General features: G+C 38.3%; 3 protein-coding genes across 5 annotated transcripts; 1 reads left to right on the top strand and 2 right to left on the bottom strand.

The window, feature by feature from the left end:
* Nucleotides 1-1,043: 1,043 nt before the first annotated feature.
* On the bottom strand, nt 1,044-5,234 carry LOC131014554 (serine/arginine-rich splicing factor RS40-like). Of its 3 annotated transcripts, none has more exons than XM_057942556.1 (6): nt 5,094-5,234; nt 4,283-4,415; nt 2,617-2,729; nt 2,271-2,506; nt 1,378-2,142; nt 1,044-1,267 (listed from the first exon to the last, which is right to left on the bottom strand). In XM_057942556.1, exons 2-6 carry the CDS (start codon nt 4,386-4,388, stop codon nt 1,237-1,239), a joined length of 1,251 nt encoding a protein of 416 aa, XP_057798539.1. In that variant the 5' UTR covers nt 4,389-4,415; nt 5,094-5,234; the 3' UTR covers nt 1,044-1,236. The 3 variants fall into 3 exon arrangements, with proteins under 3 accessions (XP_057798539.1, XP_057798541.1, XP_057798542.1); XM_057942558.1 differs by having other exon boundaries at nt 4,980-5,169; XM_057942559.1 differs by lacking the exons at nt 4,283-4,415; nt 5,094-5,234 and adding an exon at nt 2,928-2,957.
* An 806-nt stretch (nt 5,235-6,040) lies between these two features.
* LOC131019031 (two-component response regulator ARR10-like) lies at nt 6,041-9,418 on the bottom strand. Its single transcript, XM_057947717.1, has 7 exons — nt 9,292-9,418; nt 8,924-9,076; nt 8,548-8,856; nt 7,119-7,249; nt 6,431-6,514; nt 6,216-6,305; nt 6,041-6,118 (listed from the first exon to the last, which is right to left on the bottom strand). The coding sequence occupies exons 1-7, from the start codon at nt 9,416-9,418 to the stop codon at nt 6,041-6,043; spliced, it is 972 nt and encodes a 323-aa protein (XP_057803700.1).
* A 4,119-nt stretch (nt 9,419-13,537) lies between these two features.
* LOC131019030 (uncharacterized) lies at nt 13,538-24,242 on the top strand. Its single transcript, XM_057947716.1, has 4 exons — nt 13,538-13,627; nt 13,723-13,776; nt 14,407-16,554; nt 23,947-24,242. Exons 3-4 carry the CDS (start codon nt 14,418-14,420, stop codon nt 24,240-24,242), a joined length of 2,433 nt encoding a protein of 810 aa, XP_057803699.1. The 5' UTR covers nt 13,538-13,627; nt 13,723-13,776; nt 14,407-14,417.
* Nucleotides 24,243-24,898: the final 656 nt, after the last annotated feature.

Genomic DNA, 24,898 nt, shown 5'->3' with positions numbered 1-24,898 from the left:
TTTTTTATATTTGATGAAATGGATAAAATACTTAATGTATAAGAAAATCTTGCAAAATAAATTAGTGGGAACCCGATGGATACCCTTCTTTCACTGGATAATCCCCATCCCAAACTCATCTCGTTGCCATCCCTAAAAATAGGTAAGGATAATTGACGATGTCCATGATAACTTAGCACCTGTCCCTGAATTGATTCTGCCATTTTTAGACTCCATTGGCTATCTTGGATCCTAAGGCCTAGTTTGGTTCGAAAGAATGGTTTATACAGCATAGATTAAATGTTGGATGCCTTTCACTGATTAACGAAGATTAATAAAAAAAATGAGTATTTGGTATTGTAGTTAGATGCGTCTAATTGTGTTTGGTATACATTGCATTCTTTACCTCTATTGTTAAAATGACATTTCTATCCCTCTATTATTTATGAATCACGAAAAACGAGGAAGGGCAAATAGGGGAGAGCTTTACCATTGAAAAATTCCAGCAACCGCATCAGAGGGGGGTGGTCGGATGCATAAAATGGAGTGAATAGTGATTTATTACCGGGCCGCATGATTTTCCAGGGCCAGACTTAATGAATATAATGGAAAATTCCCCTAATATGTAAGATTAGTACGCTAATCCAACGCATTCTATCTAACCAAATTAGGCCTAAATCTAATTATCTGCAAAGAAGGTTGCAACCACACGTAGAGATGTGGCAAAATGGGCCAATTTAGCTGGCTTGTTTATTGTTTAAACCAATAATTTAACTTCAGAAGAAACCAAAACTTGGAAATTGAGGTCGTCCATGCCAAAAAATTGGCACAATATTTTGGTCCTTTTATTGTGATTTTTTTTTCAGTGGGAATTAAGCCTAGAATGATAGGAACTTTGAGAACTCTTCACACAAAAATACTACTTGCCTCAGGATACACAGGAAAGAATTGTTGATTTAGCCCTCCCAAAAAGAATTGTATAGGACAAATCTCATAATTAGCAAATCTTTTATATGCATTCCAGTTGAAGAAGACTAGTCGACCAACCACATGCATAGCAAAAATGATAGTAACTTTGAGAATCTTGATGGAAGACAACAGAAGTAAACGTTACATTCGGTCAAGTCCAGATGCAGAAGTCGAATATAACAAAGCAATGTGCATACAAAGATAAGCTAATAATTGTCACTGGCAAGAGTTGCTGAGCTGCATTCTAGCACATAGCTTCTATGGAACAACCAAAGATGCAGACGACGATCAAGATCTTTCCCGTGCCACAGGTGATTGACTGCATTGCAATAACAAGCAGTGGATCAATATATATATACACCACAAAACATTCCAACATGAAACAGTTCAACTCCAACTTGAAACACAAATAACAAGTAAAAAGCATACCTCCCAAATCCATCAGCTGGGGGGCTTTCTGCGTCACTGTAAGCTGGAGACCTATCACGAGCAAAGTGATTGGGGTTAGATGCCCTCTCAGTTTTCTCTCTTTGAGGACTTACACTGGGGTCACGATCGTACTCGGGACTTTCACTCTTTCCTGGATTGAGGCCATTGCCAATATCACCGTTGGACCTCTTTCTTTGAGGACTTGAGCTGTGCTTATGATTGTGATCAGTCTCTCCATCCTTCCTGGGACTTGGACTCAGCTCATGATCACGTCTAAGATCCCTTTCCTTCCTATTGGGACTTGGACTCAGCTCATGATCACGTCTAAGATCCCTTTCCTTCCTATTGGGGCTCCCCCTTTCCTTCCTAATGGGGCTCCCCCTCACCTTTCTATCCGGGCTCTCCCTTTCCTTCCTATTGGGGCTCCCCCTCACCTTCCTATCCGAGCTCTCCCTTTCCTTCCTATCAGGGCTCCCCCTTACCTTCCTATTGGGGCTTCCCCTTTCCTTCCTATTGGGGCTCTGGCTACTCCCACGAGCATAGTCTGGGCTTGCTCGCTCTCTGCGATACGGACTTGGGCTACGGCCACGATTGTGGCCATAATCAGGACTATCCCTCTCTCTCCTGTACGGACTTTGGGATCTCACCCTATCATAGCCCCTTCTAGGTGATCGGTCACGAACATGGTCAGGGCTATTCCCATTTCGCCTATCATCGTCATCCTTCATAGCAAATTCAACAGTAATAACACGATCCAACAATTTGCTGCACAGGATACCCAAACAACATTAAACAGATCCTCAACATTATTTTACAAGAGAAAGTTCAGATGAAACCTATGAGCAGTATAAAGTTCAAGAATATTAAATATAGAGTCTAAAGTCTAAACTAACCTCATGTTAGTAGCATCCAGAGCTTTTGTTGCATCTTCCAGAGATTCAAACTGAATGAACGCAAAATTTCTCCTTACCCTTATATTTAATATTTTCCCATAAGGATCAAAGTGTCTTTCTAAATCTCTTGTTCTTGTATGATACGGATCAAAGTTTATGACAAAGAGCGTCTTTGAAGGTCTCGTGTTAGATGAAGATTTTTTGGAGCTTTCTGGCCGCCGGCTACTTCGTTCTTGCTGGGGCACAAAAGAGGTGTTAGGAATAAAAACATTTGAATAATTGAATATAAGAATAAAAAACATATAACGGATTCTCAGAAGAGATTCTAACATCATGTCCATATTACCTTGGTCCACTCAACACGAAGCCTACGCCCCTTCCTACCAAATTCAATTCGGTCAAGTGCACGAATTGCATCCTCCGCATCTCTTTCATCCTCCATGTACACAAAAGCAAAACCTGATAACAGAAAATATTCAAGAGCCTTGTCTAAATATCACTAATCCTTAAGCTCTTTAGTGCAACCTATTGTGGGAAACCCCTTGATACGATCTTTTGATCCATAGATGAACAAACCTATACCATGTTACCTGGTAACATTACTAAAAGACCTATCCTAGGTACCCAAACTATTAACCAGTTGAATCAGTAACAGACCTTGGCCAGTGAACTGAGCAATGTCAATGAACAACTATCCAAAGGTGGATGTTCCATTACACCACAAGGTAAAGTGTGTGCCTTCTCTGACTTATTCAGCTGCCTCAACTTCGAGGTCTGCGTGTAACGTGGGAAAATGAAGGTTGGGCTAAAGTGACTCATGAGGAATGAAGTCAATAATGACACATGAAAATGTGTGATGGTGATGTCATGGATGATCAGAGAGCTCTCCTAGGAAGTTAGAAGAGGATGCTTGTCACTGCCAGGAAATGAAATGCAGAGGAAACCCTTCCATCAGCTGGGAATTGTATTGATATTGCAATGAGATCCTGCGTCAAAAAATTAGTTGAACATGGGGGGTTCTCAGACTTTAAAAAGATATATTTTGCTTATTTTAAACACACCCTAACAACCCATGTAAGCCAACAAGGAATCACTTATGTCTTCCACGTGCAAGTTCACATGTATTCTACTGAAGTTGCTCCAGTGCTCACAGAAACCTCCCAATGCCTAGTCACCACAGCTGTCTTGCACTCTGTTTGTCTTCTCGAAAGATGATTACTGATCTCTACCTCATTCTATTCATGAATATAAACACTTGCCTATATCTGTATCTGTATACTATACAAATGGATTACTAAATTTCATGAGAGACTCACAACTGATATACTCATATACTGTACTACATAACTACAAAAAACAGGTACATAACCTTATAAAAATAAGAGACTTACGCTACCAACACTTTGTCACTAGTCATGACAAAATCAATGTAATTGCTACACATGGCAATTTTTCACTGTATTCATTTCTTGTATCTGGCGCTAGTCAGCTTTGTAGTTCTTATATCATACCATTCCCAGCAATTATACTCCTTGAGAAACATCAATTGCAAGAAAGTGATTTATAAAAGCATACTCAAGCCCATGTGGATAAATTTGCTTCTCGCCCAAAACACAGTTCAAATTGACTATGAAGTAATATTCTATTATTCCTGTGTATGAATAGCGTATATAATCAACTTCTAAATTTTGTAAAGCTTATTAACAGACACCAACTTTAATTACATTCGAATGGGAAAACAAACTAAGTTAGACTTATATCACCTCCACTAATTTCACGAAGCAAACAAGAAAACGGGATTCTAATTTCTATCCTTCCAAGGTTTCCTAATTTTATCAATGCACTGGTTAGGAGGGCTGATAAAATCATGCCCAAAATGATGCCATATTTTCTTAAGAGAACCTTACATTTGTAAAGATTGAAGCTTTATTAATAAACTAGGTTAATTAAAAAGAATTTAATTAGCTAAATGCTAATACTTTGGTGATAAAAATTAGGCCAATCAGACTTACCAGACTTCATATCGACCCTATCGACTTGCCCATATCTTCTGAAGAGTCTCTCAAGATCAGACTGCCGAGCATCATACTCAAAATTTCCACAGAAAATTGGTCTCATTGCACCTCAATTGTGATACCCTATTACCTAAATCCACAAAGAAATATCACAATTTAATAATAGTAAGAGCCAAATTTTGACATTTACGAATTCACCAGTACCAAGCTGCATTTGAGAAGACCTTTAGGCTAATACTACAACTACTTCAAATAAAATAAAGCTCTGACAACAAATAATAACGACATGAAATAAAATTTGAAGGCTTAACAATGTTCAAAGTACTGTTTTTCAAATTTCAGAAGGTCAACTCTTGTATTGGTTTTGATAAACTACAGAAGCGCATATATTTGGAGTAGCTCAATTTTCTAAGGTCGTCGAATCAGTGTTTTCCATTCCTTATATCAGCCAAATGCACAATTCAAACATAATCCAAATTTACAATCCTTCTTCGTTTCAAGCAGCAATATCTCCTAAATTCAATGGTAGGAGGAAAATAAGCGTAAATATTTTCTCAAATATAAAAACCATAGAGAATTTGATGCTTATCCATCCAAAATTAAAAAGAAATATCGTTGAATAATACTAACATTCACAAAACAAGCGATGCAACATCAATCTCCCCCCAAAATTGAACAACAGGGGTATTCATACCAATAAATCAATAATATATAGAACGACATAGCGAGATCGAAACCGACAGCAGAAAAGCCTCACAGATCGGCGTAAATGATGAATATTGTACAATAAAATCTCGAAATTCCGCACCTCTGGAGAAAATCGAAACCCTAGTAGATGAGATTGCGAGCTCTCGACGCGAGGAAAAGGAAAATATCTCTTACTTCAACTAAGAAATCGTCAGCTAAATGTGCTTAGATATTTATATCTGGACAAGGGGCTTATTGGTCATTTTAGCATATCATTTCAAAGATCCATCCAACTCATCTCTGTCCGTCTGATAAATTTTGTCCACCGCACCATTCATTGTCTTAAATTAAATTTTGGATTATAATTTTTATAGCTTCAACTTTCACTGAATTTAAAATTATATCCTTAAACTATCCTTTTTTTAGAAACGAATCACTCTACGGCGAAGATACACACACTGACACACATTGGCAAAAATATGGCTATCAAGAAAATTTACACACGCAGAAAATAAAAATATTTTAAAATTATTAAGGTAAAAACAATTACTATTTCCTAAAACCCCAAAATTAAGAATTTAGGTAAAAAAAATTATGTTCGAAAATATTCAGCCTGATTGGTTGGAATAAAAAATAGCTCGAGACAATAGAATTGGTTATGAATCAAGTGAGTTAGACAGATTGAAATCAAAAGTTGTATATATAAAGATGCCCTATTTAGCAGAAACAACATGGCTATTTATATCCATTTAGTAAAAATATTCAAAATTATTGACCAAATTAAATTAATCTTAGTTCCTACGATATGAATGGTTTTTAGTTTTTACCAAAGCCCGTTCTTAATATAAATTTACATGCGCGTACACATATATATTGAGAGGTTAATTAAAAGTTGGATCTCTATTAAACAGAAACATGTATTTATGATAATTCACAATTAATTAATGTAGTATATATACTCCAACAATAAAAAGACTCTGCATCACCATTGCAGAGTTTGTCATCCTAATACATTAATTATTAACTGTTAATCCTACAACATCTCAACTGCAACAATTAGCCAGTTCTTTACATGTTAGATCCTTCGAGGGAATGATCCTCTGCAAATGGGGCAAGTAAAGATTCCAGAAAGTCGTCGTCGTTTCGCTGCAATAAAAAATAAAGTTTTATATTTCAAAAGCAAGTAGTTTATTGGTGCAAAAGAAATAAGAGAATGAAGTAATTTATAGAGAAAAAGACATGCCTCATGAGTAGGAGAAACAGCATAAGTTTTACTTAGCTGAGCATATGTGCCAAACTCCAGAGAGTTGGCTAAACCATGAAGGACTTGTTGCTGGTTAAATTAAATTAGATAAATTAAAAATAGAAGATATATACTATTAAATAATTAAAAATACCACATTCAAAAGTACTAACAAAGAACATACTAGATCTTTAATTTTTGGAAAATAAGCATACCTCATTAGTTGGTAGAAGTACCGTTCCATTGAGTTGAGAAGAGGTGGTAAATCCTTGAGAGTAACTCAATTGGTTACTTTGAATCTACATTTATATTTTCCAAAACAAGAAGTTTAATAAAATGAAAAAAGGGGCTAAGACATGTGGATGCTATATATATATATATATATATATATATATATATAATTCCATGTAAATCACCAACAAAAAATAATTTTGAAGTAAAGAGACGTTAATTTTGCAGGTGATTAATCTCAAATTGTAGACTGCATTTACTTTAAGTCAAGTGATCGTCGATAGGAAACCTATCAAAGTTTAGAAGCTGAAAGAAACGCCTTTAATTTAAAAGCATGCATGTTAATTTGCAGTTGAGTGAGAAAAAATCAGTAGTTTATAACACTTGCCTGGTTTTGAGGTTGATCGAAAGAATATGAAACATCATGGTTGTCCCAATATTGAAGCATGTCGCCATAAGAGTTGGAGATTCCGCCTCCATTATTCTGCTGTCAAAATGCATTGTTTTTTCTGTTGTTTTAGGGGTAACCTCATGGGAAAAATTGCAGCAGTACATATCTTATATATATAGTAGTTAAATAATTTTCCATGACAAACCTCTTAAAAATGAATATCAAATATATATGCGCGTGCATTAATTGTGCATGAAGGCTAGAGTAGAGAGTAATTAAACCTGTGGCTTGTTCTGAATGGTGAGTTGATTCTGCAAATTAGTGCCCAAACAAGCTTGTTGAGGTGACAACATATCGAATTCGGAGATATCAAATATTGATTGATGTTGAACTACCAAAGGCATTCTGTAATCTGCAATAACATCACACAATTGTTGCAAAGAATCCAAATTTTGGGATGTAACGTTGGGGAAAGCATGTGAAATGGATTCATCTTGGAGGGTTATATTGGTCATCGAGGTTTGGGCCCCGCGATAATTTTGCGCCGCCCTGACACGTGGGCTGCCATCCTGACAAGATACTAGGTTTGGCACACTTGGGTTTTGCCAACTTCCTCTATTGGAAAGTAATCTTGATTGGGTAGTAAGGGTGCTGGATGAGGTAGCTTCTAAATTTGGGTTTTGATAGGTGTGTTTGCTCAATGTGTTGGGGATGAGGGTTGAAATTCTTGATGATTCAGAATTTGATTTGAAATTCCTGTTGATGAAGCCCTTGTGAGAAGAACAAGAAGAAGAATATTGTATTTTGTAGCTTGCATCTGATACTCGTCTTAGGAAGATCCTGTATTTCTGCAATCAAATTAAAGCAATTAATATATATGATTTATTATAGTTTATGAAGAATTGAAGATTAAATTTTATTAACAATTGAATCTAAGGAAGTTATAAAAGATCTAAGTAAAGATGAACTTAAGTAGTAATTAATTCTATAAGATTGTCAAAGAAATTGTTTTGGAGCAACAATATATAGCTATATCTAGGTGTAGACTATGAGCATGTGTGTAAAACTTTTTTTTTTCCATAACATTCCTATATTTTTCACACTTTTGCATAAAAACTTTATTTTCCATGTATTTTCAACATTAAACTTATTTAATTACGTATGATAATTTTGAAGATAGATTTCCGGTGCGTGAAACTAGTTGTCGAAACAAGTGAGATGAATCGACAACTTAATTTATATTCAAAATTTCAAATAAGATTAGCACTTATAATATGTCCATTCTTGATAATATATATTTTGAGATTTACTAATTAATTATTAACCTTTGGATTTGGTTTTTTTAAAGAAATTCCTTTAATCCAATGATTTTATTAGAAGTTCATAGTTAAACACAACTGAATAATGTGAGATTACTTAATGCATGAAGATTAAATCAATACGTATAGCAGTCTGAGGCAGAAAAAATTAGAAACCTGCAAATGACTTGCTACATTTTCTCTAGTCAACCCGGGGACATTCATGACTTCAAGAATTTTCTTCGGAACAGCTCCTACATATTATTTCAAAAAAAAATTAATAAATATACTAAAAATTAATTAAATGATCGCTTAATTAGTTCTAATTAACATATATGAATTTATATAAAATAATACACATCCAATAAAAAGGGGAAAAATTCAAGTAAAGTAATTAAAGATCGATGCTTACTATCAAGGCCAATACTCCTAATAGCTTCCAAGAAACGATTGTGCAGCGAATTAGTCCAAACAATTTTAGGTCTTTTCTGTGAAGAAGATTGAGAATTTTCCCCATTTTTTTTATTCTTGGCATGATCCTCATTGACTGATGATGAAGAAACAGCTATTATTTCATCCGAATTGATATTATTCCTTTTGATGGCAGCAAATTGCCATAAATCCCTAAAATCATCTGGACAAACCGGCTTGGTTATGAAAAATGCAGCACCACACTCCAAACCTTTGAGAGCCACGCTCTCTTTGTCGTCTGCTGACATCACTGTGTGAAACACACACACTACACATTCAGGCCATGCACATGCATATTATATAATGATGTAACTTACAAACTACAGGAAGCTTGAATTCTTTTGCTATGGCTCGTTGCAGTTCGAAGCCGTTCATATCTGGCATGTGAACGTCGGATACGACCAAATCGAAGGCGCCACCCTTGATACGAAGCGTGCATAAGGCATCATTTGGATGCTTCACTGTTACAACTGCAACAAAAATCAACTTTAATTTAAGGTTGTGAGAGAAAAGGAAGGCAAGAAATGTTTGGGTTTCCCCTCTAGAGATGTTCCCTTTTATACATATCTTTGTTTCTTTAGGGCTAAGTAATTAAAACTCCATGCATCTCAAACAATTTGAATCAAAATCAACACAGAGAATTGAATGAATTAATTAATAATCCATCCCTTGAGAAAAAAACTACCATCATATTGGAACTTCTTGAGTATAGCAGCAACAATGGCGAGGCATGTTGCGTCATCATCTACAACCAAAATACTAATTGTGTCGATTGATGAAGATTTGGTTGGACTGATTCTTCCACTTTCCATGTCTTTTTTTCTTTGTCAACAGAGGTTGACAATTTGTATGTTGAAGATGATGAAGGGATAAATCAGTTTGGTCAACTCTATGGATATAGTAAAGGTGACACCAATCAATGAAAATGCCTCATGTGAAGAGATGTAGCACAAATTTATATTGCAACTCGTTTTTCTTTTCCTTTTTCTTTTTCTTCTTGTTCCTGTGTTTTCCACTCTATTTGACTTCCATCTGTGAACCACACGACGGTTGGCTTCATTACTTAATTAATTATAGCCAAATATAGAATAAATTTGAAATTAAAAAGGGGATTAATTCATTGGGGGTGATTTAAATTTTTCATGATGCGATTAATCTAGAATATCTGTGTCGAAATCAACATTTAAAGCTACTTACCAAATCATGGGATGTTCATTAGTAGGCTGTAGGCCCTTTATTCTCATAAGATTTAATGAAATAAAGTTTTATTGGATTTAATAATGTGTCTTTCTTGAGATTTTCTATCACATATTATGACGTGTTGAAATATTACAAACAGTACTTCTCATTATAAAGTTTTCCACACAAATTACTCGATGCATTACCATTTACCACTCGGATTAGAATTTTTTGACGTGTCGTGTGAATTTTTATAATAAAGAATAATACCATGTATATTATTGAACTTTGGCCAAATTGTGATTTTACACATCATAAATACATTTTATATGTAAATTACTATAAATTTAACTAATTCTGGTCGATTTTACAATCGAAGTTCAATAATCCCTTTACGAATCAGTTTACACTATGAGAACTTTCAATTAATGATGTTTGAGTACGTCATAATTGAGAGGGAATTTAAAATGTTCATATTTGTTAAGTTGAATTTTTTTTTGAAGAAATTTGTTAAGTTGAAATTAAAAATGCTCTTTTATAAAATAAATAAATAAAAAATTGATCATATGCTCAAATCACCTAAATTAACCTTCGTGTCAACATCTACTTTGTATTTGAAAGACACAATTGACAATTTATGAAAAAGAATCAAAACAAAAAAGAAAAGTGAAGAAATATAATTTTTTGTGGAAAAATGTTTAGGTTAGAACTCCTCTTTTATATACTCCCTCTGTCTCAAAAGAATGTGCATTACTTTTGGTGACACGAGTTTTAATAAAATGTTGTAGATAATTAAGTGTATTGGGAGTTTAAAAAATGATTGACTTTATTATAAAATAAGAGTAAGAAATAAGGAGTTAGTGGTAGGGTAGTGTCCAAAAATGGCAATGCACACTCTTGTGGGACGTCCTAAAATAGAAATAAAGGTGTACTATTATGGGACGGAGGGAGTATAACTATATAGATATACTCCATATTTAGACGTCTCATTTGTAATATTCAGCTATTTTATTTTCTTTATGTTTTATAGATATAGTCGATAATACTCAATTATTTTATTTTCTTTCTTTTTTATAGATCGATATAGTCGATATATCTACATACATATTGATTTACGATATTTATATATGTCTCTTTTAATATTATGCACATTGTATGCACGTTGAGTATGTGATAAACGTAAACACATTAAAAATATAAATAAAATCGAGATTATAGAAATTAAGTGATTTTTATAGCAAAGAAATTATAAGTTTTATTATTACTCCAAATGACAAAGGTTGAAGCACCAAAAGCTCTCTCTTGCAAGAGATCATTGATTCAAATCTTATTTTTGTCCAAAAAATTATAAAATTCTGAAAATGAAATAAACAAGTACAATATTTAATTTCTTTGGGAGGGGAATGAAACAAATTTATGTTTTAAAAAAATTAGAGACGTTTTGATATTTTTATCAACCTCGAAATATGTTTTTCTTTTTTCTTTCAAGTAGAACATTGTTTAGCAAATGAGGTGGTCCTGGGTATACCCGAGTATACCATACAATTGGGTTGCACATAATTCACTTAGACTTTGACCCGTACCCTGATTTGAACTCATATCCTGACTCAAACCATATAAATAACACTATTTTGGGTATGAATCAACCCGGTTGTACGGTACACCCGGGTGTACTCAAGATTTTGTGTTAACAAATTAGAGGCGTAACAATATTCTCTTGCCTTATTTGATCATATACTCGTGATTTAAAACTAACTATATATAGATTGATTTTTTTTATTATTATTTTTTCGTTTGTGAAAATCCTTAATCATACTTTTTAAAGCAAATTAAGGGGTACTATAAAAATCACGATTGTCACTGTCGTTGATGCTCAGCGTGAGTTATCGAATGGGACGCCACCTTCTTCGGCGATTGCTCGCGGCCCAGGGCGTCCGAAGGGTGTTACCAAGAAGGGAAGGGTTTCTGATTCTTCTATAAAGCACCAACTCCGGCATATAATCAAGAATGGTATGTCTTCGAATATCCAAAAGGCAGCGGGCAGTGCTGCTGGGGCCGCACAGGGCGCAGCTCTTGACACTTCGTTGCCGGTGGAGTTTTTGAATAAAGTGCAACCGGCTCAGGCTGGAGGGGCGTTTCTGCAAAATTTCGTGATTCATTCTTCTTTCGACGTAGCTCGATCCATGTCGGCTGTGTTCTCTAAAAGATGGGTAGATATGGTGGACGATGAAGATTCTTTGGATGAGGACGACACTTTACATTTTTCCTCATAGTCTTGGTTTGTTTGTTACCCGTTGTCTCTTGCGGGTGTTTCTTGTTGATTTTGTTTTGCTTTTAGACGGATCCTTGGTGACCCGGCCCTTGACTTGCGTCTGTGCTCTCACGGCTTTATAGGTCCTGTTTTTTTCTTTTTTCTTTTTTAATAAAATTTCTATTTCAGCAAGGCATACTATAAAAAAAAATCCACTAGTGATATGAGGTTTGGTAGCTATTATGCGTGTCACAAAAATTAGTGACATTTAAAAGTGTAACTATTAATGATTAGTTACATCATCAAATGCCACTAATTTTTATGACACACATAATAGCTACCAAACCTCATGTCACTAGTGGAAACTTCTTTTGTAGTGTAAACTCATGTTTCTGTGCGTAATATTTTATAAATCTTATAGATGAGTAAATCACTCCTGAAAAACTATATAGATATTCTACAATAACAAGTCCCTCTTGTTATTAGAAATATACTACTTAATTTGCAACTGATCATATATATCTTATCTCTTATTTAGTCATTACAATTATTCTAAAAAAAATGTTATAATAGTCGAATTGCTATAACGACAAAAAATAATCAATTAACGATGGAATATTTCGCCGTTAAATCTTGCTAGCGACGTAATAGCGACAGACATTTTCACAACTAAAATTGTGATTGCTAAATAATTTAATAACGAAAAACAAATCCATCGATGAATTTAACGATGAAAAAAGCTTGGTCATGATTTAGTCACATAAGATGGAAGTTTTTAGTCGTTACCGTAGATCTTCATGTTGCAAAGGATTATAAATTGTTCCTATTTTATACAATAAGTACCTAAGCTATAAGCCTTTTAAAATATAAATTAGGAACTCATGAATTTTTATTTGGAATAAGTATGAATTAAAAAATTGAAAATATTCACTCCTTGTAAAATTCAAACCCAGAACAACGAATGCATCCAACAAAAATTGAAATGGTTCGAAAAAGATGCAGTGGTGAAGGATGTGTTGTTAAAGAACAGTTGCAGCAATGAGATTATGAGATCCCGAATAACAAGAAGGTTTGGAAGAGACAAAGAACTTTATGAGGAAGTGCTTTATGAAGGATCCGACAACTTTGAAATTTAATTTGACTATGAAAACACTACAAAAAAACGCGTAATTACAGGTGAAAATTACCGGCGGCGATTTTGCCGTCGGTAATTAACGGCGGCACGGCGGCGGCATTCCAGGCGACCCGAGCTTTCGAAATTACCGGCCAGTTACCGACGGCAAACTCGCCGCCGTTAACTAGCGACGGCGACGCCGCCGGTAAGTTTCGAATATATAATAAAACATTAAATTAACACAATTACCGACGACGTTTATACCGACGCTAGCTAGCGGCGGCAATTGCCGTCGGTAATGGCCAATATTAGGGCACGCGTAACCTCCTTTTTTCACTTTTGCGCAGAACAGACCCCCCCCCCCCCCCCCCCCCCCCCCGCCGCCGCTTCGCCCCTACTGCTGTTGCCTGCTGCTTCCACCAGCCGACAGCCGCCGCCGAACCCCGCCGCCGACCGCCGCCGTGCCCAGCCGCCCAGGTAACTCTCTTTCTCTCTCTCTCTCTCTCTCTCTCTATATATATATATATATATATAATTTTTAAATTTTGACTTATATTATTAATTTATTTTAGTTCGACGATTTCGTTTCGCCGCTTTCTTCACGACACCCGCCGGAAACCACCACCGTACGCTCTCTTGTTTAATTATTTATTTAATTATTTATGTATTTATATGTTAATTAAATAGATTTATTTGTTATATATAGTTAATAATTAATTTATAATTGGCTTTGTTTATAAATAAATTATATGAAGCATGAATAATTTTAAATTATATCAATTGAAGCATGATTAATTTTAAATTATATTAATTAATTAGTATATGTTGTTAGTTTAATTTTAAATTATGAAGCATGATTAATTTTAAATTATATTAATTTTAATCAATTTAGTTTAAGTTGTTTGTTAGAATAATTTATATATGTTGGATAATATTGTGGGATAGATTTAATCAATTTCTTAAGGATCTTCTCCCTCTGGGATAGAAATTGATTATTTCTTAAGGAACTTCTCCCAACAAATGATTGTTTTTAATTTAATTACCATGATTTTTATTGCTTTTATTTGTATTGTATTATTGCTTCGACATTGGGGGGCCGGGTAGACCTAGTATAGGCTTAGTAAATTAGGACCACTATGGTCACTATAGTTGCTGGTAGAGTCGAGCACTTGGTAGTTAGGATAGTGGGGTTATGCTGTCGAAATTTTGTTAGATTTCAAGTAATTTATTATATTTTATTTGTTTTTTTCAATTAGAATTTGCAAGAATGAGTGATAATCGTACGTGGATGTACGCGAGATACAATGATCGTACTGCATTTGAAACGGGGCTTGAGTTTTTCCTTGAGTGGGCGTTCAATCAAACGGCGTACACAGATGGACAAGGTAACATTAGGTGCCCGTGTAAGAAGTGCAAGAATCAAGCGTATTTAGATGTACCTACGGTCAGAAAACATGTTAGTAGGCGTGGATTTGTCCTGAATTACAAAGTTTGGGTTTGTCACGGGGAAGCACCGCTGTATATGCCGAGAGAACATGCTATAATGAATGAGGATGATGGATTATACAATAACTACGAAAGGATGGTGCATGACCATGCTGGACCTAGTAATTATCAAGATCCTCCAAATCTGGAGCAGCCGCCCAATAATGACGCTCAACAGATTTATAACATGTTGGATGCAGCGGATACTCCATTGTACGCAGGATGTGACACGTACACACAATTAAGTTGGATGACTCAATTCATGAGCATAAAGACTGAAAGCCACATGTCAGAGAGGACTTACAATCAGATGTCTTCGATGATGAAAGCTGCTTTACCAGAGGGTAACAACTGTCCAGAAGACTTCTATAGTACGAAAAGAAATCTACGTGGTTTGGGTTTGCCAGTAGAGAAGATCGATTGCTGTGTTAATAACTGCATGTTGTATTGGGGGGAAACTAGTGAGCTACATAGTTGTATGTTCTGTGACCAATCACGATATAAGGACAGCTTGCGTGCATCTGGAAGTCGCAGAAAGAAACAAGTGCCCGCCAAACAGATGCATTATTTTCCCTTGACGCCCCGATTGCAGAGATTGTTTGCATCTCCTGCAACTGCTGAACATATGCGGTGGCATGCGACCTCCACAGACGATGGGATAATGCGCCACCCGGCCGACTCTCCGGCATGGAAACATTTGAATTCAGTCTTTCCTGGATTCGCCGAGGAGATCAGAAATGTGAGATTGGGCCTCTCTACAGATGGTTTTGCCCCATTTGCACAATCAGGGCGTCAATATTCTTCTTGGCCAGTTATTGTCACGCCGTATAACCTGCCTCCGTGGTTGTGCATGAAAGAACAATTCATGTTCCTCACAGTCCTCGTGCCTGGCCCATCAAACCCAAAGATGAAGTTGGACGTATTCTTACAGCCATTGATACACGAGTTAAAATCTCTGTGGGAGGTTGGTGTGAACACTTACGATATATCGTTGAAGCAAAATTTCCAGATGCGAGCAGCTCTGATATGGACTATCAGTGATTTTCCAGCGTACGCTATGTTGTCTGGGTGGGGTACAGCTGGGAAATTGGCATGTCCACATTGCATGGAGAATACAGAAGCATTCACTTTGCCGATGAGTGGAAAACAATCGTGGTTTGATAATCATCGGAAGTTCTTACCTCCTAACCATGTGTTTAGGAGAAACAAAACTTCATTCTTGAGGAATAAGATATGCAATGTTGGTCCACCAGAACAAAGATCAGGAATACAAATCTTGAATCAAATCGAGGGGTTAGGCTTCGTGAAGGTTACAGAAGACTTCGATGGCAGGAACGCTCAACTCGCCAAATATCAAGATGTAGGGTGGAAAAAGAAAAGCATATTTTGGGATCTACCCTATTGGAGACATCTTTTGATTCGACATAATCTGGATGTCATGCACATTGAGAAAAATGTGTTTGATAACGTGTTTAATACTGTCCTGAATGTGAAGGGGAAGACAAAAGATACAGAAAAATCTAGAGAAGAATTGAACACCTTCTGCAAGCGGAAAGAGTTGAAGAAAGTGGATGGAACTCGAGGGTATCCGAAAGCATGTTATACGCTTGACAGGGAAGAGAAGAAGATCTTACTTCAATGGATCAAGAGTCTTAAGTTTCCCGATGGGTACGTGTCAAATATTAGTAGATGCGTTGACATGAACGCCCTGAAGATGCACAACATGAAAAGTCACGACTGTCACGTGTTCATGCAAATCCTTCTGCCTGTTGCATTTAAAGAACTTCTTCCTAAGAATGTTTGGGAGGCAATTACAGAGTTAAGTTTCTTCTTCAGAGAATTAACATCCCGCAACATGGCCATATATGACATGAGAATATTGAGTGAGAAGATAGTTGTTACTCTTTGCAAACTTGAGCGTATCTTCCCTCCTAGTTTATTTGATTCAGTGGAGCACCTACCAGTTCATTTGGCAGATGAGGCACGATTGGCTGGTCCAGTGCAATATCGGTGGATGTATCCTTTTGAAAGATATTTGAGGACATTAAAAAATCATATAAAAAACAAAGCCAAGGTTGAGGGGTCCATCGCCAATGCATACTTACTTGCAGAAATGTCAACCTTCTCTTCGTTTTACTTTGAAGATCAAATATCTACAAAGTGGACAACTTTGCCTCGCAATATTGAGATGCACGTTGCTGAAAATGATGATCCTCTTTGTCTCGCCATATTCAAACCTATTGGGCGTTCACTTGGCCGAGGGACGAAGAGATACATGGATGAGCGCGAATGGCTTGCTGCACACATGTATATTTTGAGCAATTGTGCAGAGGTTGCAGAGACATATAGCAAGTGAGTATTCTCGTTCAATTTACGTATAAGAAGTGTTCATCATATATAGGTGTTAACATATTTATTTGATTCTTTGTATCCAAGGATCTTCGAGGAGGAAAAACGATATGCAAATCCTTACATGACTGATGCAGAGTTTGAAGTCGCGTTTCACAACGAGTTTATTGTGTGGTTTAACCATTACGTAAGAGACGATAAATTTATGTTAAATATACATTTACTTACTCTAAAATTGGCTAGCAAACTTAAATGATATTTGTGTGAAACAGGTTTGTCGTCCTTGTAACGACGAGTTGAACCCTTATATTAGGTCGCTTGCAGCTGGACCATTAAGGGAGATTGAAACATACTCCGGCTATTTCGTGAATGGCTACAGGTTTCACACAACTGATCAATATGATAGAGAGAGTGCGACTATGAACAGTGGCGTTTGCATAAAAGGTTCGGTCTATGGTAGTGATAGAGATGTGCTAGACTTTTATGGGCGTCTGCAAGAGGTTTGCGTGCTGGAGTATCCGGGGTATCCAATTAAGCAGACAGTCTTGTTCAACTGTGAATAGTTTGACTTGTCGGCTCAGGGAACTTCTATTGATACAGACTTCAAGTTAGTTTCACTGAACCACACACGAAGATATAAGAAGTATGATCCCTTTGTTTTGGCGAGTCAAGTAGTTCAAGTGTTTTACTGTCCCTATCCCAGTACGAACCAATCAAAGAAAAATTGGTGGTCAGCATGCAAAGTCAACGCAAGATCAAAGGTTGAAGTGTCTACTGCAGCATCTACATCAACATTAGATCAACCATTTCAAGAAGAAGTGGTTACTATTATGCCTACTCACACAAGTGTAGGCATTGAACAACCACTTCTCCTTCATCCCCTCGGTGGAGTCGTTGAGATTGAAGATGACGATGAAGCAGAAGACGATGATCCCCCGTTGACATCTAATGATAGTGATGATGATAGTAGTGATGCTTATGAATAAATGTAAATGCACATTTTGGTTGAATTTGATTGCAAATTTGTTATGTTTGTTAGTTACTGTTGATGTTATGTTTCGCTACATATTTGTTAATTTAATTGTATGCAACAGGCATCATGTCTACCTCTCGAGGTTTCTTGGGATTTGGGAGGCGATCTGGCGTTAATGCGCCAGAAGCTACAGCAGATACATCTGATGGGTCTGGGACGCATATTTCTGGGACTCCCGAGACTCCCCAGGCTTCTAGTAGTTCACGGGCTAGAACGCCTAGGGGTCCTACAGCTGCCGCTATTAGAGAGAGAGAGGTTAAGGCACCTGATGGGAGGACGGTATTTCAGAGGCATCCTACGACTGAGTAAGTATTTTAGTTTAAATTACTGTTTCCCGTACACCATGATTAAGTGATAAAATAATTTGTACACAGTGTTTTGTTGGAGCCCACTGGCCTGTCCAAAGCTTGCACGCGCGCATTTAAGATGTTTAATAACCCAGGCGGGTACACATGGAAGTTGACGCCCCCGGCGATGAAGGATAAATTTTTTGATGAATTACAGGTACAGTTAAATTTATAATACATATAAATATATCACATATTAAATTGTTAAAATGTTTGATATTAAATTAATTCTCTTTCTTTCAACAGAAAGATTTTATGTGGCAGCCCGACGATGAGCGTGACGTGAGGAAAATGTGGGAGACAAACGCCCGCAAAAGGTACTCCGACATGATGAGCGACTACAAGCAAGATCTCAAGCAGTGTACCCGCCAAGGGAGAGAGATGTCTAGACCCGTCTGGATGACTCCCGATTTTTGGACTGGACTCCGGGATTACTAGCATCAGCCTGAGGTTGAGGCTGTTTCAAATCGAGCACGTGCCAACCGGATGTCCGAGCCCGATGGGGAGGGTACAGGGATCAGTAGGCACGTGGGCGGGTCCCAGTCGACTCGTATCCTGCAGCAGTATATGGTATGTAATTAACAAATAATTAAGTATATAAATTATATTAATATCTTGACTAATATAAATTATTTATCTTATATAAATGCATCTACAGGGCTTGGAGCCTGATTTTTCCCAGGATTCACCGAACTATGCCACCTTCCTCCGCCTCCACATGTACCCCGACGGAAGTTTTACGTCTCTGAGATATGCAAGAATTGACGTAAGTGTTTAAGTTTATTCAAATATCTAGTGAATGTATTTATTTTCTAACAATTATGCATTGTTATGTATGAATTAGGCGGAGGTTCATCAACTGGCCGCTGCCACAGGACGACAGGACCGGCTAGACGAGGTGTATTTGGAGGTGGTGCATCCGGATAGGTCACGGATCTACGGCGTCGGGAGTGCCAGGCAGAGTCAGGCTAGTAGGGGGTCTATCCGCAGCACGGGCAGTTCTGCGGTGTCTCAGCAGCTTTTTGAGACACGGATCTCCACGCTGGAGGAGCGATTGGCGGTAGAGCAAGCACAACGCCAACAGATGGAGGACCGCATGGCGGCAGAGCAAGCACAACGCCAACAGATGGAGGAGCGCATGGCGGCAGAGCAAGCAGCACGCCAACAGATGCAGGACCGCATGGCTCAATTGGAGGCGTTTATGAGGATGTATAATGCTCAGCCACCTCCAGGGCCTGATGCCGATGATGATGATGATGATGATGCTTAGAATTATTAAAACTATATATTTATGTTTTCAAACAAAATTACATTTGCACTTTCTTTTCAAATTTATGTTTTATTGAACTATATATTTCAAGTGCTTTAATTATTAAAACTATATATGTTTTATATATTTATGGCAATGATGATGATGATTGCATTTAACATAAACAAATAAATTAAATCACATTATAATAACCAAATTAAAACACTTTTGGTGTATTAATGTTAAAAAAATAATAATAATTAATTAATTAATTAATTAATTAATTATTAGATATTAATTAAATTCAAATCACATTATAATAACCAAATTAAAACACTTTTGGTGTATTAATGTTAAAAAAATATAAAATTAATTAATTATTAAATATTAAATATTGATTAAATATTTTACCGACGATAAAAATAAGGACCGAAACGAACTCGATCACTAATTAACAACATATTTCAGGTATTATCTCCACATATTCAAATATTATAATTATATGAGTGAGTATATAGCATTTAAATGAATTAATAGATGTAGATATATCAATAATACGAGTGTTCTGTACTGGTGATCACTCGAAAAGAATTTCAAAGTTAAGCGTGCTTGACACAGAGCACAAGCAAGATGGGTGACCCACTGGGAAGTCGGGTCGCCGATTGGAAAGTTCGTCTAAAGTATGCAATACCGTATAAATACGGAAATAAATTGTGGATATACAATATATAATAAAATAAATAAATAAATAAATAAAATAAAATAAAAAAATAAAATTAAAAACATTACCGTGGGCAAAACGCCGTCGGTAGTTACCGACGGCTTTTGCCCTCGGTAAATACCCGGCCATCCTCCGGCAAAGACCCACCGGACGGCGGTAGCCTGTTACCGACGGCGTTTTGCCGCCGCTAGTTAGCGGCGGTAATCGCCGTCGCTAGTTTTCCGGCAGGGTCTGCCGGACTCCGGTTGCTCTCTACCGACGGCAAAATCGCCCTCGGTAACTAGCGGCGATGGCTACCGCCGCTAATTCTCCGGCTAGGCTCCGCCGTTTAACGGCGACAATTCCGGCGGCATCGCCGCCGTTAACTGCCGACGGCGGATGTTCGCTGTCGTTATTTTCGTTGCCGACGAACCGTTTAGCGGCGGGAGCTTGCCGCCGTTATCGCCGCCGGTAACACTATTTACCGGCGGCCGTCTTTTGTTACCGACGGCATTTCGCCGTCGGTAATCAACGATTTTTTTGTAGTGAAAGAATCGAGGACAATGAATTATATGATAATATACTATATATATATACTAGTGCCGCACCCGTGCTATGCACGGGTTATGAATCAGAAATTTTTTGTTAGATAAAATACTTAATATATTTTTAGGTTAATTACGTAAAAAATCATGAACTTTGGGTCGATTTTGAAGTTTTCCATGAACTTTTTTTTTATCAAATTTTTTCTGAACTTAACCAACTGATCAATTTTGCATGGTTTTCAAAAATCCCCAAATTGAGTGCTGACATGGCACTTTTCAGTGACCTGAAATATGACATGGCGCCGCCGGAAGGGAACCAAAACGACGTCGTTTAGTTGGGCGTAAAACGACGTCGTTTTACCTCAAATTCTAGCCCCCGTCTTCTCCTCTATGCTACTCAACCAACATTGTATAAAATTACACAAGTTATAAGCTCTAAAAAAATTAACTTCCTCTATAGCATTAAAGAAATCATATTGAAAAATTACACAAGTTATAAGCTCTAAAATTACACAAGTTATGAACAAATTATAAATAAATTAAAGAAGTCATATTGAAAAACTAATTAGAGCATTAATCATCCTTCTGTATTTTTAAAACAGAAGATCTTTATTTTTTTTGCATATTTATCTTTCGTTTTTTAGTTTTTTTCATTCTTTAGTTTTTTTGTGTGTGATGAGGAGTAATATATGCGGAACAGCCAGGGGAATCACGGGGAGCAGCGAGATAGCTTTCATCAGAGGAATCAGACTCGCCAGAGGAATCAGACTCGCCAGAGGAATCATACTCGCCAGAGGAATCACACTCGCCAGAGGAATCATACTCGCCAGAGGAATCACACTCGCCAGAGGAATCAGACTCACCAGAGGAATCAGACTCGCCAGAGGAATCATACTCGCCAGAGGAATCACAGTCGTCAGAGGAATCATACTCGCCAGAGGAATCACACTCGCCAGAGGAATTATATTTTTTTCTCTATTCTCTATGTAGAAACATTCATTAACTTTATTTTTTTCCCAAAAATTCAGTATAGTTGGTTCAAAAAAAACTATAAAATTTCATATTGTGAGAAAGAAGTTGATGAGGAGTAATATATGCGGAACAGAGGAATGACTTTACCAGGGGAATCACGGGGAGCAGCGAGATAGCTTTTCGCCAGAGGAATCATAGACGCCAGAGGAATCACACTCGTCAGAGGAATCACACTCGCCAGAGGAATCATACTCGCCAGAGAAATCACACTCGTCAGAGGAATCACACCCGCCAGAGGAATCACACTCGGCAGAGGAATCACACTCGCCAGAGGAATCATAATCGCCAGAGGAATCACACTCGCCAGAGGAATCACACTCGCCAGAGGAATTATATTTTTTCTCTATTATCTATGTAGAAACATTCATTAACTTTATTTTTTTTTTCCAAAAATTCAGTATAGTTGGTACAAAAAAGATCTATAAAATTTCATATTGTGAGAAAGAAGTTGATGATGAGTAATATATGCGGAACAGAGGAATGACTTTACCAGGGGAATCACGGGGAGCAGCGAGATAGCTTTTCGCCAGAGGAATCATACTCGCCAGAGAAATCATAGACGCCAGAGGAATCACACTCGTCAGAGGAATCACACTCGCCAGAGGAATCAGACTCGACAGAGGAATCACACTCGCCAGAGGAATCATACTCACCAGAGGAATAATACTTAATCATAGGAATAGGCCCCACCAGCGGAATGGATACATCAGAGAAACGGATTGTATCAGAGGAACCACCTTTGTCAGAGGAATCAGACTCGCCAGAGGAATCACACTCGCCAGAGGAATCATACTCGCCGAGGAATGACTTTACCAGGGGAATCACGGGGAGCAGCGAGATAGCTTTCGCCAGAGGAATCACACTCGTCAGAGGAATCACACTCACCAGAGGAATCACACTCGCCAGAGGAGTAATATATGCGGAACAGAGGAATGACTTTACCAGAGGAATCACACTCGCCAGAGGAATCATACTCGCCAGAGGAATCATACTTGCCAGAGGAATAATACTTAATCAGAGTGATGAAGAGTAATATATGCGGAACAGAGGAATGACTTTACCAGGGAAATCACGGGGAGCAGCGAGATAGCTTTCGCCAGAGGAATCACACTCGACAGAGGAATCACACTCGCCAGAGGAATCATACTCGCCAGAGGAATCATACTCGTTAGAGGAATCACACTCGTCAGAGGAATCATACTCGCCAGAGGAATCACACTCGCCAGAGGAATCACACTCACCAGAGGAGGAATCACACTCGCCAGAGGAATCAGACTCGCCAGAGGAATCACACTCCCCAGAGGAATCACACTCGCCATAGGAATCACACTCGCCAGAGAAATCAGACTCGCCAGAGGAATCATGCTCGCCAGAGGAATCACACTCGCCAGAGGAATCATAATCGACAGAGGAATGAGACTCGCCAGAGGAATCACACTCGCCAGAGGAATCACACTCGCCAGAAAACTCACACACATGGCTCATCTCTCTCGCCCCACCTCTGGCCGGCGTCGGCTGCCGCCGCGCCTAATCCGGTGAGGCCGCCTGAGTCCCTCTCATCTTCTCTTATTCTACTCCCTTACCAAATTCTGTATTCGTGAATCACCAAGCCGAGCTTTAGTTTTTCCCCTAAAATTTAAATTATGGCCAGTTCCAGCCCTCTCATCCGTCCGATTCTGCTACCGGCGCCACGTTGCCTACTTCTCCGGCAATTGGCGGTCGCCTATCTGTTGGTCCCGCCGTTCTAAGCCTCACATTCCCCCTCATCTCTCAGTTCAACGCTCGAGGGGAAAAAAAGGGGCGAGCCCTAATCGTCTCTTTCCCTGCCTGAATCCGGCGATGTCACCGTTCCAAGGTGGAGACGTTCAGTTCCGTCTCTAAGCCTCATGTTCTTAGGAGTAATGATTCTTAATTTGGTGAGGTTTTTTAATTTGTAAGATTTATTTGTAAGATATAAACCATTTTATTTGGTGAGATTTTCAATTTCTGAAATTGAATTGCTGATTTTGAATGTTCAATTGTGCTTGAGCTTTGAATTGAAATGAAAAAACGAAAGCTAGAAGCTTAGAGAAAGGAAATTGTAGACATTCAAGCAAGAATTTGCCAACATTAAAGATAGAAAAGAAGCTTCTTGAGGTGTTTCCCCTTTTGTTCTGCTTTCCTCTCTCGTTGTTGTTTGGTTTTGCTGGTTCGCGTTGCTCTGGATGTCGCCTCTACGCTGCTCTGGAGGTCCTCTGGAGCCCTACTCTGCTCTGGAAAACTCCTCTGCTCTGGAGACCTCCTCTGCTGTCGAGGCCTTCTCGGCCCGGGAAGTCTGCTCTACTCTGGAGGACACCTCTGCTCGGGAGGTGATGTTTCTCCGCTGCTCTGCTCTGGAGCTTGCACGCTGATGTTGGACTGCTCTGGCTCTGGAGAGCGGCCGTTGGCTTCTCTGGTGCTTGCTGCTCTGATGAGGTCTACTCTGGCATTGTCTGCACTGGCTTTACCGCTCTGCTCTGGAGATTGCTGCCCTGCCGTGGGCTGCTCTGGAAGTTTCCTGCTCTGACGTTGCCTGCTCTGTCACTTCTCTGGCTCGGCTGCTCGGCCCTGCTGCACAGCTCTGCCGGCTCTGGCTCTGGCCCTGGTCTGCCTGCTCTGCTCTGGAGCTTGCTCTTCTGTCTATTTCTCTGGCTCCGCTGCTCTGCTCTGGAGCTTCCTAGCGTTGTCTGCTCTGGAGTCGACTGCTCTGGCGTTGTCTGCAGGAGTGCGCTTCTGCTCTGGCTCCGCTTCTCTGGTGTGGGCTGCTCTGGGACTTTTGTACTCGGGCTCGGCTGCTCTGCTCTGCTGCACCGCTCGGTGCAGCCTTCCCGCAGACATATAAGCAAGAAACTGCTGAAAAAGAAAGAGAGCTGCTGCACACATATAAGCACTTCAAGAGTATTGGATCAAAAAGGCATATACAGAAAATAAGAGCAAATAACATTTTAAAAATTTCCTCAAAATGGCATATACAGAAAATAAGAGCAAAT

The sequence above is a fragment of the Salvia miltiorrhiza genome, chromosome 3 (genome assembly GCF_028751815.1).
Source record: "Salvia miltiorrhiza cultivar Shanhuang (shh) chromosome 3, IMPLAD_Smil_shh, whole genome shotgun sequence".
Taxonomy (NCBI): Eukaryota; Viridiplantae; Streptophyta; class Magnoliopsida; order Lamiales; family Lamiaceae; genus Salvia; species Salvia miltiorrhiza.
Note: the sequence above shows the minus strand (reverse complement) of the source record. Positions and strands in the feature narration are given on the sequence as shown.

What these genes read in the sequence shown, in the direction of transcription:
- LOC131014554 (XM_057942556.1), bottom strand. Translation starts at nt 4,388, where the DNA reads ATGAGACCAATTTTCTGTGGAAATTTTGAGTATGATGCTCGGCAGTCT. An exon ending in TAGGGTCGATATGAAGTCTG is followed by an intron (nt 2,730 to 4,282) that starts GTAAGTCTGATT and finishes TTCTGTTATCAG; the next exon opens with GTTTTGCTTTTGTGTACATG. An exon ending in CCAGCTGATGGATTTGGGAG is followed by an intron (nt 1,268 to 1,377) that starts GTATGCTTTTTA and finishes ATTGCAATGCAG; the next exon opens with TCAATCACCTGTGGCACGGG.
- LOC131019031 (XM_057947717.1), bottom strand. Translation starts at nt 9,418, where the DNA reads ATGGAAAGTGGAAGAATCAGTCCAACCAAATCTTCATCAATCGACACA. An exon ending in CAAGAAGTTCCAATATGATG is followed by an intron (nt 9,077 to 9,291) that starts GTAGTTTTTTTC and finishes TTTTTGTTGCAG; the next exon opens with TTGTAACAGTGAAGCATCCA. An exon ending in CCATTCAGAACAAGCCACAG is followed by an intron (nt 6,515 to 7,118) that starts GTTTAATTACTC and finishes ATATAAATGTAG; the next exon opens with ATTCAAAGTAACCAATTGAG.
- LOC131019030 (XM_057947716.1), top strand. Translation starts at nt 14,418, where the DNA reads ATGAGTGATAATCGTACGTGGATGTACGCGAGATACAATGATCGTACT. An exon ending in TACTCTTTGCAAACTTGAGC is followed by an intron (nt 16,555 to 23,946) that starts GTATCTTCCCTC and finishes AAAAAACGAAAG; the next exon opens with CTAGAAGCTTAGAGAAAGGA.